Source organism: Moschus berezovskii, chromosome 12 (assembly GCF_049115385.1).
Source record: "Moschus berezovskii isolate FMDL1 chromosome 12, NW_MosBer_1.0, whole genome shotgun sequence".
Classification (NCBI taxonomy): domain Eukaryota; kingdom Metazoa; phylum Chordata; class Mammalia; order Artiodactyla; family Moschidae; genus Moschus; species Moschus berezovskii.
The window spans coordinates 24,859,305-24,871,370 of NC_142471.1; the positions used below are offsets into that span (position 1 = coordinate 24,859,305).

Below are 12,066 nucleotides of genomic sequence, written 5' to 3' on the forward strand. Positions count from 1 at the left end.
TACCCAACACATGCTAGCTAGTGTTATTTCAGTAAAACTGAAGATGATCCCAGAAATGGCTCAAGTTTTCACTTGCAAGGAATGTGTTAAGGAATATATATAGTTTCTGTGTCGATGCTAAGTATCTTTCAGGTGCCAAAACAACCTTTATAGTTGGTTCAGTTCAGTTCAGTCCAGTCGCTTAGTCACGTCCGACTCTTTGCGACCCCATGAATCACAGCACACCAGGCCTCCCTGTCCCTCACCAACTCCCGGAGTTCACTCAAACTCATATCCATCAAGTCAGTGATGCCATCCAGCCATCTCATTCTCTGTCGTCCCCTTCTCCTCCTGCCCCCAGTCCCTCCCAGCATCAGAGTCTTTTCCAGTGAGTCAACTCTTCACATGAGGTGGCCAAAGTATTGGAGTTTCCGCTTTAGCATCAGTCCTTTCAATGAACACCCAGGACTGATCTCCTTTAGAATGGACTGCTTGGATCTCCTTGCAGTCCAAGGGACTCTCAAGAGTCTTATAGTTGGTACCACTATGTAATTGGAAAGGTTGAGAATACATACGATATAAAATGGGTCTTTTAACTTCAGACCTTCTCTGTTCTACAAACTACACGACATGACTTACCTTGAGAATCTGGATTCTGTGGGGAGAATGACTTCTCCACAGATCTGGATTCTTTCTTCTCCATTTTCTCTGTGGTTGAACCAAACTCCTCTTTCTTTATCTCTTTTTGCTCATCCTGTTCCTCATTTTCAATTTTGTCAGTATGAGTCTGGTCAGATTCTTCCAACATCAGATCCTTTTTTCCTCTGACAGCCCAGTGCATTGACTACATTAATTGAAAGCAGATGTATAATATAAAATCCATATTATATAGTTTCTATATTTAAAGTTAAATATGTGGTAACAATTAACCTATTATAGTGCTGATTAACAAAATATTAGACTTGACTATTAGCCAGATATTAATCAACTAATTCAGATATTAATCAATTAATCCTCACTGATTTGGAAAACTAAGAATATGAGGAGAAATTCATATCCTGGTATAAAGGAAAGGGACCAGCATTAGAGAAATTAAAAGAATGATGTTTTCCCAGAAAATTAGCCATAAAATTACCATATGTCCAAGCAATTCAGTTCCTAGATACAAAGAATTGAAAACAGGTGTTCAAAGAAAAACTTACACACAAATATTCATATCAGTCATGGAAATAATCCAAATGTCCATCAATTCATTGGATAAACAAAAATGTGGCACATCCATGCAATGAAATACTATTTGACCATAAGGAAGAAAGTACTACAGTGTGGATAAACCTTATAAATATTATGCTTAGTAAAAGAAGTCAAACATAAAAAGCCACATTTTGTATAATTCCAGAATAGACAAATTCATACAGATAGAAAGTAGATTAGTGGTTACCAGAGGCTGGGTGAGAGGGGAATAGGAAATGATTGCTAACAGGACAGGGGTTTCTTTTGGGGGTGATGAAAAAGATCTCAAACTAGATAATGATGATGGGTGAACAACATTGGAAATGTACTTAGTGCCACTGAAACATACACTTTAAAATGGTTAAATGGTAGGTTTTATGTGTATTTTACTATCAAAAAACAAACAACTGGACTGTGTACCTTGAGCCATGCCAGAGATTAAACCTACTACTATTGTGACCTTCCTCCAGCCATGATCAATGCAGAGCCGGCAAATATTAGAATTCTGGATTATACATCTTCTCTTTAAGAAAAGTCATAGCACAAGCAGTTGTTGTTCAGTCACTCAGTCGTGTCCAACTTTTTGCGACCCCACGGACTGCAGCACACCAGGTTTCTCTGTCCTTCTTCATCTCCTGGAGCTTGCTCGAACTCAGGTCCATCAAGTCAATGATGCCATCCAACCACCTCGTCCTCTGTTGTCCCCTCCTCCTCCTGCCTTCAATCTTTCTCAGCATCAGGGTCTTTTCTAATGAGTCAGTTCTTTGCATCAGTGACCAAAGTATTGGATCTACAGTATCAGCCCTTCCAATGAATATTCAGGGTTGATTTCCTTTAGGATTGACTGGTTTGATCTCCTTGCAGTCCAAGGGACTCTCAAGAGTCTTCTGCAATACCAGTTCAAAAGCATCAATTCTTCAGTGCTCAGCTTTCTTTATAATCCAATTCTTACATCCATACATGACTACTGGAAAAAACCATTCGTGTGACCCTACAGACCTTTGTTGGCAAAGTAATGTCTCTGCTTTTTAATATGCTGTCTAGGTTTGTCATAGCTTTTCTTCCAAGAAGCAAGCATCTTTTCATTTCATGGCTGTAGTTACCATCTGCAGTGATTTTGGAGCCAAGAAAATTAAGTCTGTCACTGTTTCCATTGTTTCACCATCTGTTTGCCATAAGGTGATGGGACTGGATGCCACAATCTTAGTTTTTTGAATGTTGACTTTTAAGTCAGCTTTTTGACTCTCCTCTTTCACCTTCATAAAGAGGCTCTTGAGTTCCTCTTCACTTTCTGCCATTAAGAGTGGTATCATCTGCATATCTGAGGTTATTGATATTTCTCCCTGCAATCTTGATTCCAGCTTGTGCTTCATCCAGCCAGGCATTTCACAATATGTACTCTGCATATAATTTAAAGAAGCTGAGTGACAAATACAGCTTTGACGTACTTCCCAATTTTGAACCATTCTGTTGTTCCAGGTCCGGTTCTAACTGTTGCTTCTTGACCTGCATACACGTTTTGCAGGAGTTTTCTTTAAGAAAACTCGTGGCACAAAGCAGGAAGTTAGTCAACATTTATTGTGAAATATCTGTCCTAATTTTAAGTGAATTCACTTCAAGTCCAGTTACCATCAAATAACGAGACCTTTTAAAATATCTTTCCATTTGGTTTTTTTTAATAATACTATGGACTTCCCTCAGAGAAGGCAATGGCACCCCACTCCAGTACTCTTGCCTGGAAAATCCCATGGACAGAGGAGCCTGGTGGGCTGCAGTCCCTGGGGTCGCTAAGGGTCGGACACGACTGAGCGACTCCACTTTCACTTTTCACTTTCATGCATTGGAGAAGGAAATGGCAACCCACTCCAGTGTTCTTGCCTGGAGAATCCCAGGGATGGGGGAGCCTGGTGGGGTGCCGTCTATGGGGTCGCAAAGAGTCGGACACGACTAAAGTGACTTAGCAGCAGGAGCAGCAGCATAGACTTCCCTGGTGGCTCAGATGGTAAAGCATCTCCCTATAATGCAGGAGACCCAGGTTCAATCCCTGGGTTGGGAAGATCTCCTGGAGAAGAACTGAGTGACTTCACTTTACTCCCATTCATTGACAGAATTATTCTGGAGACTTTTTATGAATATGCCTGTATACATTATGGAAGGTTTCTGAAAGAAAACACAAGAGACTACAATGCTGGCTTTCTGGGAGAGGGAAGTAGAACTGAGGTATGAAACAAAGATGGACTCACTTTTTAGTACATATCCTGTTGTACTAGTTTGTTTTTTAAAAAACAAAAGTGTTTCATTATTTTTTAAGTTACAGTTTTAAAAAATCAGGGACCATAAATCAAGTGCTGGGCATTCCCCCATTGACTTCTGGTTAAACTTTTATATTTTTAGACAAACACAAGATTCAAAACACTTGAAAACGCTCCCCAGAAACCCGATATCCTAGAACGGTGTCCAATACACTTGGTAGTGGTCCTTTGCCAAATGATTTAACTGTGTCATTTTTCCAAGTTAGTTCTGGCTACTGATGGTGATGTCAGGAGTGAGGAAAAAATGAAAAATGGATCTTCAAAATGGAGCAAAGGTAAGAAACATTTACTTTTACCCATGCATTCTTTTGGACCCTTTTCACATATAGCCTATATACGTATTTCCTTTTTTTTTTTTTTTTTTTTGGCCGAGCTGCATGGCTTTCGAGATCTTATTTCCTTGGCCAGGGATTGAACCTGGACCATGGCAGTGAAAGTGCCCAGTCCTAACCTTGGGACTTCCAGGGAACTCTCTGTATTTCCTATTAAGATGTTTAAAACTGGATGGATCAGTAGATAAATTAAAGGGAGAATAGATGAATACAGAGTAAGAAAGAGAGAGTTTGCTGTATCAAGAATATTCAAGTAGAATAATTAGCTGTGGCATAAGCCAAGATAATAAACATAACTGTTTCCTGAAATCTCATCTGATACTGTGGGATACTATTTCTAAAGCACTACTGAACACTAACCTCTGTTACTCAGAAACCCAAGAAAAACCCATAAGCCATGCATTGGGGCAAATTAAAACTACAGAATAAATTGTTTTCCTAATAATGAGGATATTGTTTTCCTGTGCTAAAAAATAAAAATAAAAGCAAAGCAAGAGCACAAAGCAAAAACAAAAACATTGATTTTCTGAAGTCCAAGGCTTAGTGAATAAACTCAGAAGTTGTGACATTTAAAAACTGGGCCAAAAATCACAGAAGGGGCCACTGCCTCTGCTACACACACATCCCATGATGCAAGGGACATCAGGCTTTTCATCTGCAGTGCACTGAAGTCTGAACTCTCTCAAAACACTGCAGCTGCCAACTCCTTCCCAGAGCACCACTTTATTTCCCAGTTTGAACAAAGCAACATAGGGAGGCAGTGGCCCATTACATGTGGACTTGGCCATGTTTGCTCACCCAAGCAATGTGAGGGGGATGGGGCAGGGAAGGAGCAGGGATCATCAGCATCTTACAGAGCTTACAGTGATACCATAATTTCTCACCACTTGTCTCAGGAGCACTAACACTGACCACATAGACAGGAACCAGGAGAAGCACCTCATCAGAAGAAAGGGGAAGTACAAAGTGGTAAAATGCTGCCTTGGAATCTTAAATAAATCTGTTCATCGTCATTTTTTAAGAGAATTTAGAAATGTTAATAATATGGTGTTTATGAATAGCAGCCAACATGATCACAAATGGTCTTCCCAGGTGACGCTAGTGGTAAAGAACCTGCCTGCCAATGCAGGAGACTTAGGAGGTGCAGGTTCAATCCTTGGGTCAGGAAGATCCTGGGAGGAGGGCATGGCACCACACTCCAGTATTCTTGCTGGGGAATCTCATGGACAGAGCAGCCTGGCGGGTTACAATCCATGGGAACACAAAGAGTCAGACATGACTGAAGTGACGGAGCACACACATGATGACAAATAGATGACCCCAATTAAATTAAAAGGTACAAAGATACATTCAAATATAGATAAATAAACATATATGTAGATACACATACATAAAATATACATACTAGAGGGCAATATAGCCTTGTGTACACCCTAAAACCATAAGAATATTCAAGCCTTCTGCCTTGATCCAACCAGAGAACTCACTTCCTCCCACATTCAACCTGTCTCTCCTCAACTGCAAAGGAGCATCATCCTAATTCCTCTTACGCAAAGAAAGACCCCATAAAGCAATGTCATCATTCAGTGTAACCAGCTCTCACACTAACAAATGATGGGCAGAAAGCACTGGAAGGAAATGCATCAAAATACTAATGGGGTTATCTTTGCATGGCAGCATTATAAAGTCTTTTTTTTTTTTTCATTTTATATTTTCGTGTCTTCTAAATTTTCTCTGACAAGTCTATATATATGTACAACTAGGTTTTAAAAATTTAATGAAGGACTTCCCCAGTGGTGCAGTGGTTAAGACTTCGCACTTCCATTGCAGGAGACACAAATTTGATCCCAGGTCGGGGAATTAAGATATGGCATGCCAAAGGGTGTGGCCAAAAATAAAAAATTAACAAAATAAAAATTAGATGGAGTTATGATTGCCAAAATATATTAAGGAGGGAGCTTCTGGGTACCAGTAATATGTGTGTTGGGGAGAGGAGTGTTTACGAGTATACACTTCACAACTATTTGCTAAATTATAAATGCAGGTGTTGAGCATTTTTCTATAGGTTTTATTTCAAAATAAAAGTGTTAATTTTAAAAAGAGGCAGTGGCTTCCGCTGGTGTAAAATATAATCTAGTTTTAGTCTGGTTGGCTTGGGTCTGTTGTTACTGTTTTGTTTGCTTAGGTTCTTGGGGTTTTTGCATGTGCAAGGAATAGAAGAGGCTGGCCAGTGGCTTTGTCTGTGGAAGGCAAAGGATATTGAGAAACTTAGTGCAAAACTGAGAGTAAGAAATGCAAGCTTTCAGGGCCCAGAGAACTGAAAACGCGAGCTGTATATGTCACGGGTCAGCTAGGCGGCCTGTATACAGTATCTTGACTCTGGCTCAGTACGTCTCTCTCAGAATAAAAGCACCTACAGTCTGCCTTAGATGAGGGGGTGAGGATTAATGACTGACCTATAGAAAATACTCTGAAAGCGTTTGCAGTAACTGATACAGCATGCAACATTTTTAACAGCTTATGAGAATGTTTTTCTCAGAATTTCATTTTGACTGTGGCTTTCCTGTAACCGTTTCCCCAGAACCATCCTCAAGCCATTTTGGAGGAAGAACCATTCACACCGTGGATCCCTTGGGGTAAAGCCATTTAACAACTCAGTAATGATTTCCCTAAGATTCTTTAAGCTGGAAAGGTGTCTGTTTTCAAGTTATTCCAAGATCTGAAGGCCACAGTTACTGAAGTCCCCACTTCATATTCCCTTTTTCAAACCAACATTACATATCTAGACTTAAATTTCCAACATACTCATTGACCTGATTGAATTCTTTTTTAGTTAATTTTTATTGGAGTATAGTTGCTTTACAATGTTGTGTTAGTTTCTACTGTACAGAGAAATGAAAAAGCTATTCATACATATATATCCCCTTCCTTTTGGTGATTGATTTATCAAAAGTTTTACAAATTAAACTATCAGGAGGAGCTTCTAAAAAGGAAAAAGTAAAATCAATAGCTGGTTAAGTGACAAGGACTTGCTGTGGGGGAAAAAAATACAAATTAGAGTTTCATCACCGTTGAATGATAGAAATGTATCATCCCTGAAGCTGTGTGAGGAATTCCCTCTAGGAGATTCTCATGATAGGAACCTGTGTGATGCTGTAAAAGGGCATTGTGATTTGTCCTCAGGGCAAGCAAACATGCAGATGTGTTTTAGATAAATGTCACCTAAAATTTCAAGTCCTGAATTATAACCATTTTATTGTCAGAATGGCATATGTAGCATATCTAGTCCAAATACCATAATGATGATATTTATCTACACAATGGTAGTGATCTAATAGGTGATGAAGAATACTAGGTATGACAATTGTTATTAATTTCTCTAGAGCAGTGAGTGTGAAAGGATGGACAAAAAAATGTGCACACACACAAAAAACGACAACTAAAATGTTACAGAGAACCTTACCTCTGCATGAGATGTTTTCACATGCAGAAGTAACTATGAGAATTAGAACAGAAAGGGATGAAAGGAAGTTACAGAAAGTCTATCTGGGACTTCCCTAGTGGCACAGTGGTCAAGAATCCGCCTGCCAAAGCAGAGGACACGAGTTCAATTTCTGGTCCAGAAATATCCCAGGAGCCACATGGTAACTAACCCTGTGTGCCACAGTTACTGAACCCATGTGTTTCAACTACTGAAGCCCGTGTGCCCCAAAGCCCGTGCTCCACACCTAGAGAAAGCCCACACACAGCAACAAAGACCCAGCGCAGCCAAAAATAAATAAATAAATAAAATATTTCTCAAAAAGAAAGTCTACCCAATGAGGTACAAAACACATGAAACTTGGTACAGGGGTTTCAAAGTTCACTGAGGAAGAAATACAGAAACAGTATGGTTGAGCCCAAACAAAGAAGACTGTGCAAGGAAAAATATCACTGCTGATTTAAAGTGGAAAGATCTGCATTTCATCATTTTTGTACCACTAATAAAAGTAAATCCCGAGCCAAACGCTAGCCCAGCATAGTATTTCAACATTGCTGACAAGACCAATAATGCAGCCAGTAAGATCTGAAATGTAATTATTGTAAGCCCTCAAACAGTTCATAATTAAACTAAATTCTAAGCAGAAATGATGTGTTTGGAGATAGGACATTAGTATTTAATGGAAAGACATCTGCAATATAAATTAGAACAGGGACTTGGAGAAGAGTTTTTGAAAAATCTACAGCTAACTTGATATTAGCAGTTAAAATTAAGTAATAACAGTTCAGTGGATCATCAAGAAAAATGAACTATAAATCAAAAGGCATTAAAATAGCAAGGGTCACTAATTCACTAGCAGTTATAGTGTGTAATACTCAAGAGAATAGAAATATGGTTATATGTAGGTGGCAGAACAATGTTTAATCACAGTTAACAAGGAATTTTGGATATACACAATGTAGAAGAAAAATCTTATTTTTGAGTATGTGAAGCTAAGTCACTATTTTTTTAAAGATTCTCTCTAGTTATTTTGTATGTATATTCAACAGTCTTATGGTTAGTCCTTCATAAATAATTAACCAACCGTAAACAAATCATATGAATATACACTGCATTCTAAAATGAAATGAAGAAAACCATTTACATGTTATGTAGAGTGGCTTTAACTATATACTTTGAGAGTTTTGCATTGATCTTCCCCATTACTTCAAAGACCTTCCCTCACTGGTACAGGTCATTTATCAGTGAAAAAACAATTTGATCAAGTCTTGTTTAAATAAAAAGTATTAAAAAGGAATCTGAACATAACCCTGAAGAACTGGAATTTAAGAGATGTGAATCACTTTATACACTTATTCTAACACATCCCTGAACACTTCCTTATAAGGTAACGTCTCCATTTTTAAGTCTCATGTTATAGAAAAGTATCCCTGTAGGGAAAAAAAAAGCAGATTAAAAAAATCATGCAAATCATGCCTAAGAATGTAGAAACCTTTAAAATTACATTTTCTCTGCAATCTACAATGGCCCATGGAAGTAAAAAATAAATATATAACATAAAAATTATAGAGATTATTTTGTATTTGGTTTTTTTAATGGCATGGAAGAAAATAATTGAATGGTTTGAAGAGTCTCTCTGCATCTAATAATTCTTTTACCAAAATTAATAGCAGGAATAATTTACAGATTTCTTTGATTAATCAGGTCCTGTTTTTATTGACTTTATTAAGCTTTGAGAAGAGAACACACTCATATGAACTAAAAAGATGGAGCATATGAATTTGCATTGGTTCAAAATTCAGCAGTGTTATATGAGCAACTTGAGAAGCACAGTTATCAGAATGTATCAAATAGTAGATGATAACAGGAAGCGTATGTGTATACATATACATGTCTGCATGTCTACATATACATATACAAACAGCCAAAGAGACTGAAAAGCAGGGTCAGAGATTCTTCCAACCCTGATGAAATCAATTTCCTTTCACAAGATTTTGTGGATACTGCTTCATATCCAGATTCTACCAGCTTCTTGGTTTTCTCTCTCCTCTTGTCCATTGACACTTTAAGCTACTGTGCTGTGTGCTGTGTTTAGTTGCTCATGTCCAACTCTTTGCAACCCCATGGACTGTAGCCTGCCAGGCTTCTTTGTCTATGGGAATTCTCCAGGCAAGAATACTGGAGTGGGTTGCCATGCCCTATTCCAGGAGATCTTCCCAACCCAGGGATCAAAAACAGGTGTCCCGCATTGCAGGCAGATTCTTTACCATCTGAGCCACAAGGGAAGCCCCTTTAAGCTACTATGTGAGTCTAGTCCAGGGCAATCTGAGCTTCATAAATTCCCTTCAACCCAGACAGAAACCTACCATTTTCATCGAGTCACTCAAAGCTTCCCACTGTTGGAATGACATTGACATCTGGCTCCTTCGCCAGTGGTCATAGCGGGCTCGACTTGCTTCATTAGTCAAAACGTCCTTTGCCTTCTGCAGTTTCTGAAAAGTCTCCACTGAAAAACAAATCAAAAAATGAGCACGCCCCGGAGGAGTTATTTTAAATGCCCAGTCAAACTGATCTCACTGAAATATGCGTCTGTTATTTACCAGCTATGTAACCTTGGGCCAATTCACTTCATCAAGCTTTCTTTTCTTCATTTATAAAGTGCATCGTAAGGACAAGTGAGATAATGTATGCAAAGTACCTGGCTCACAGTTTATCCACTCCCTTTACTGAGCTCCAGTGATGTGACAAGTGCTATCCCAGGTGCTGATGATGCGGATGTGAGCAACAGACATAATTTATCTCATGGGGTAGACATTTACAAACATTGGATAAGTTAGAATCTTTTCTGTGTGTGTGTGTTCAGTCACTCAGTCGTCTCTGACTCTTTGCAACCCCCTAGACTGTAGCCTGCCAGACTCCTCTGTCCATGGAGTTTTTCAGACAAGAAAACTGGAAAGCAGTAAAGAATCTGCCTCCAATGCAGGAGACCCAGGTTCAATCCCTGGGTCGGGAACAATTCCCTGGAGGAGGGCATGGCAACCCATTCCAGTACTCTTGCCTGGAGAATCCCGTGGACAGAGGAACCTGGCAGGCTGCAGTCCACAGGGTCTCACAGAGTTGGACACAACTGAGTAGCAGCAACATGGAATATAGAAAGATGGTACTGATGAATCTATTTGAAGAGAAGCAATAGGGATGCAGACATAGAGAACAGACTTATGGACACCATCAGGGGGCAGGGGAAGGAGAGGGTGGGATGAATGGAGTGAGCAGCGTGTAAATATACACACTACCATATGTAAAATAAATAGCCAGTGTGAATTTGCTGTGTGATTTGGAACTCAAACCAGGACTCTGTGACTACCTAGAGGGGTGGGATGAGTATAGTTTCTTGTTCACAACAACCTTATCAAGTGGATATTATTAATATTAGTATTATTCACATTTTACATGACAGGCTTCAGCAATATGTGAACCGTGAACTCCCAGATGTTCAGGCAGGTTTTAGAAAAGGCAGAGGCACCAGAGATCAAATTGCCAACATCCGCTGGATCATGGAGAGAGCAAGAGAGTTCCAGAAAACATCTATTTCTGCTTCATTGACTATGCCAAAGCCTTTGACTGTGTGGATCACAATAAACTGTGGAAAATTCTGAAAGAGATGGGAATACCAGACCACCTAACCTGCCTCTTGAGAAACCTGTATGCAGGTCAGGAAGCAACAGTCAGAACTGGACATGGAACAACAGACTGGTTCCAAATGGGAAAAGGAGTACGTCAAGGCTGTATATTGTCACCTTGCTTTGCTTATTTAACTTTTATGCAGAGTACATCATGAGAAACGCTGGGCTGGAAGAAGCACAAGCTGGAATCAAGATTGCTGGGAGAAATATCAACAACCTCAGATATGCAGATGACACCACCCTTATGGCAGAAAGTGAAGAGGAACTCAAAAGCCTCTTGAGGAAAGTGAAAGAGGAGAGTGAAAAGGTTGGCTTGAAGCTCAACATTCAGAAAACAAAGATCATGGGCATCTGGCCCCATCACTTCATGGGAAATAGATGGAAAAACAGTGGAAACAGTGTCAGACTTTATTTTTTGGGGCTCCAAAATCACTGCAGATGCTGATTGCAGCCATGAAATTAAAAGGCGCTTACTCCTTGGAAGGAAAGTTATGACCAACCTTGATAGTATATTAAAAAGCAGAGACATTACTTTGCCAACAAAGGTCCGTCTAGTCAAGGCTATGGTTTTTCCCGTGGTCATGTATGGATGTCAGAGTTGGACTGTGAAGAAAACTGATCGCCGAAGAATTGATGCTTTTGAACTGTGGTGTTGGAGAAGACTCTTGAGAGTCCCTTGGACTGCAAGGAGATCCAACCAGTCCATTCTAAAGGAGATCAATCCTGGGTGTTCACTGGAAGGACTGATGCTGAAATTGAAACTGCAATACTTTGGCCACCTCCTGCGACTAGTTGACTCACTGGAAAAGACTCTGATGCTGGGAAAGGTTGGGGGAGGGAGGAGAAGGGGACGACAGAGAATGAGATGGCTGGATGGCACCACCGACTCTGTGGACATGAGTTTGAGTGAACTCCGGGAGTTGGTGATAGACAGGGAGGCCTGGCGTGCTGTGATTCATAGGGTCGCAGAGAGTCGGACACAACTGAGCGACTGAACTGAACTGAAAGCTAAAGGAGGTTAATGTAACTTGTCCTAAGCTACAAGT

At 39.8% G+C, this 12,066-nt stretch overlaps 1 protein-coding gene across 1 annotated transcript in view; it reads right to left on the reverse strand.

The window, feature by feature from the left end:
• DNAJC12 (DnaJ heat shock protein family (Hsp40) member C12) overlaps positions 1-12,066 on the reverse strand; it is a 46,797-nt gene that overhangs the window by 6,542 nt on the left and 28,189 nt on the right. The window contains exons 4-5 of the mRNA XM_055425628.2: positions 9,704-9,843; positions 619-823 (exon numbers count right to left, since the gene is read on the reverse strand). Coding sequence (XP_055281603.2) covers positions 619-823; positions 9,704-9,843 — 345 coding nt within the window. The remainder of the gene's footprint in view (positions 1-618; positions 824-9,703; positions 9,844-12,066) is intronic.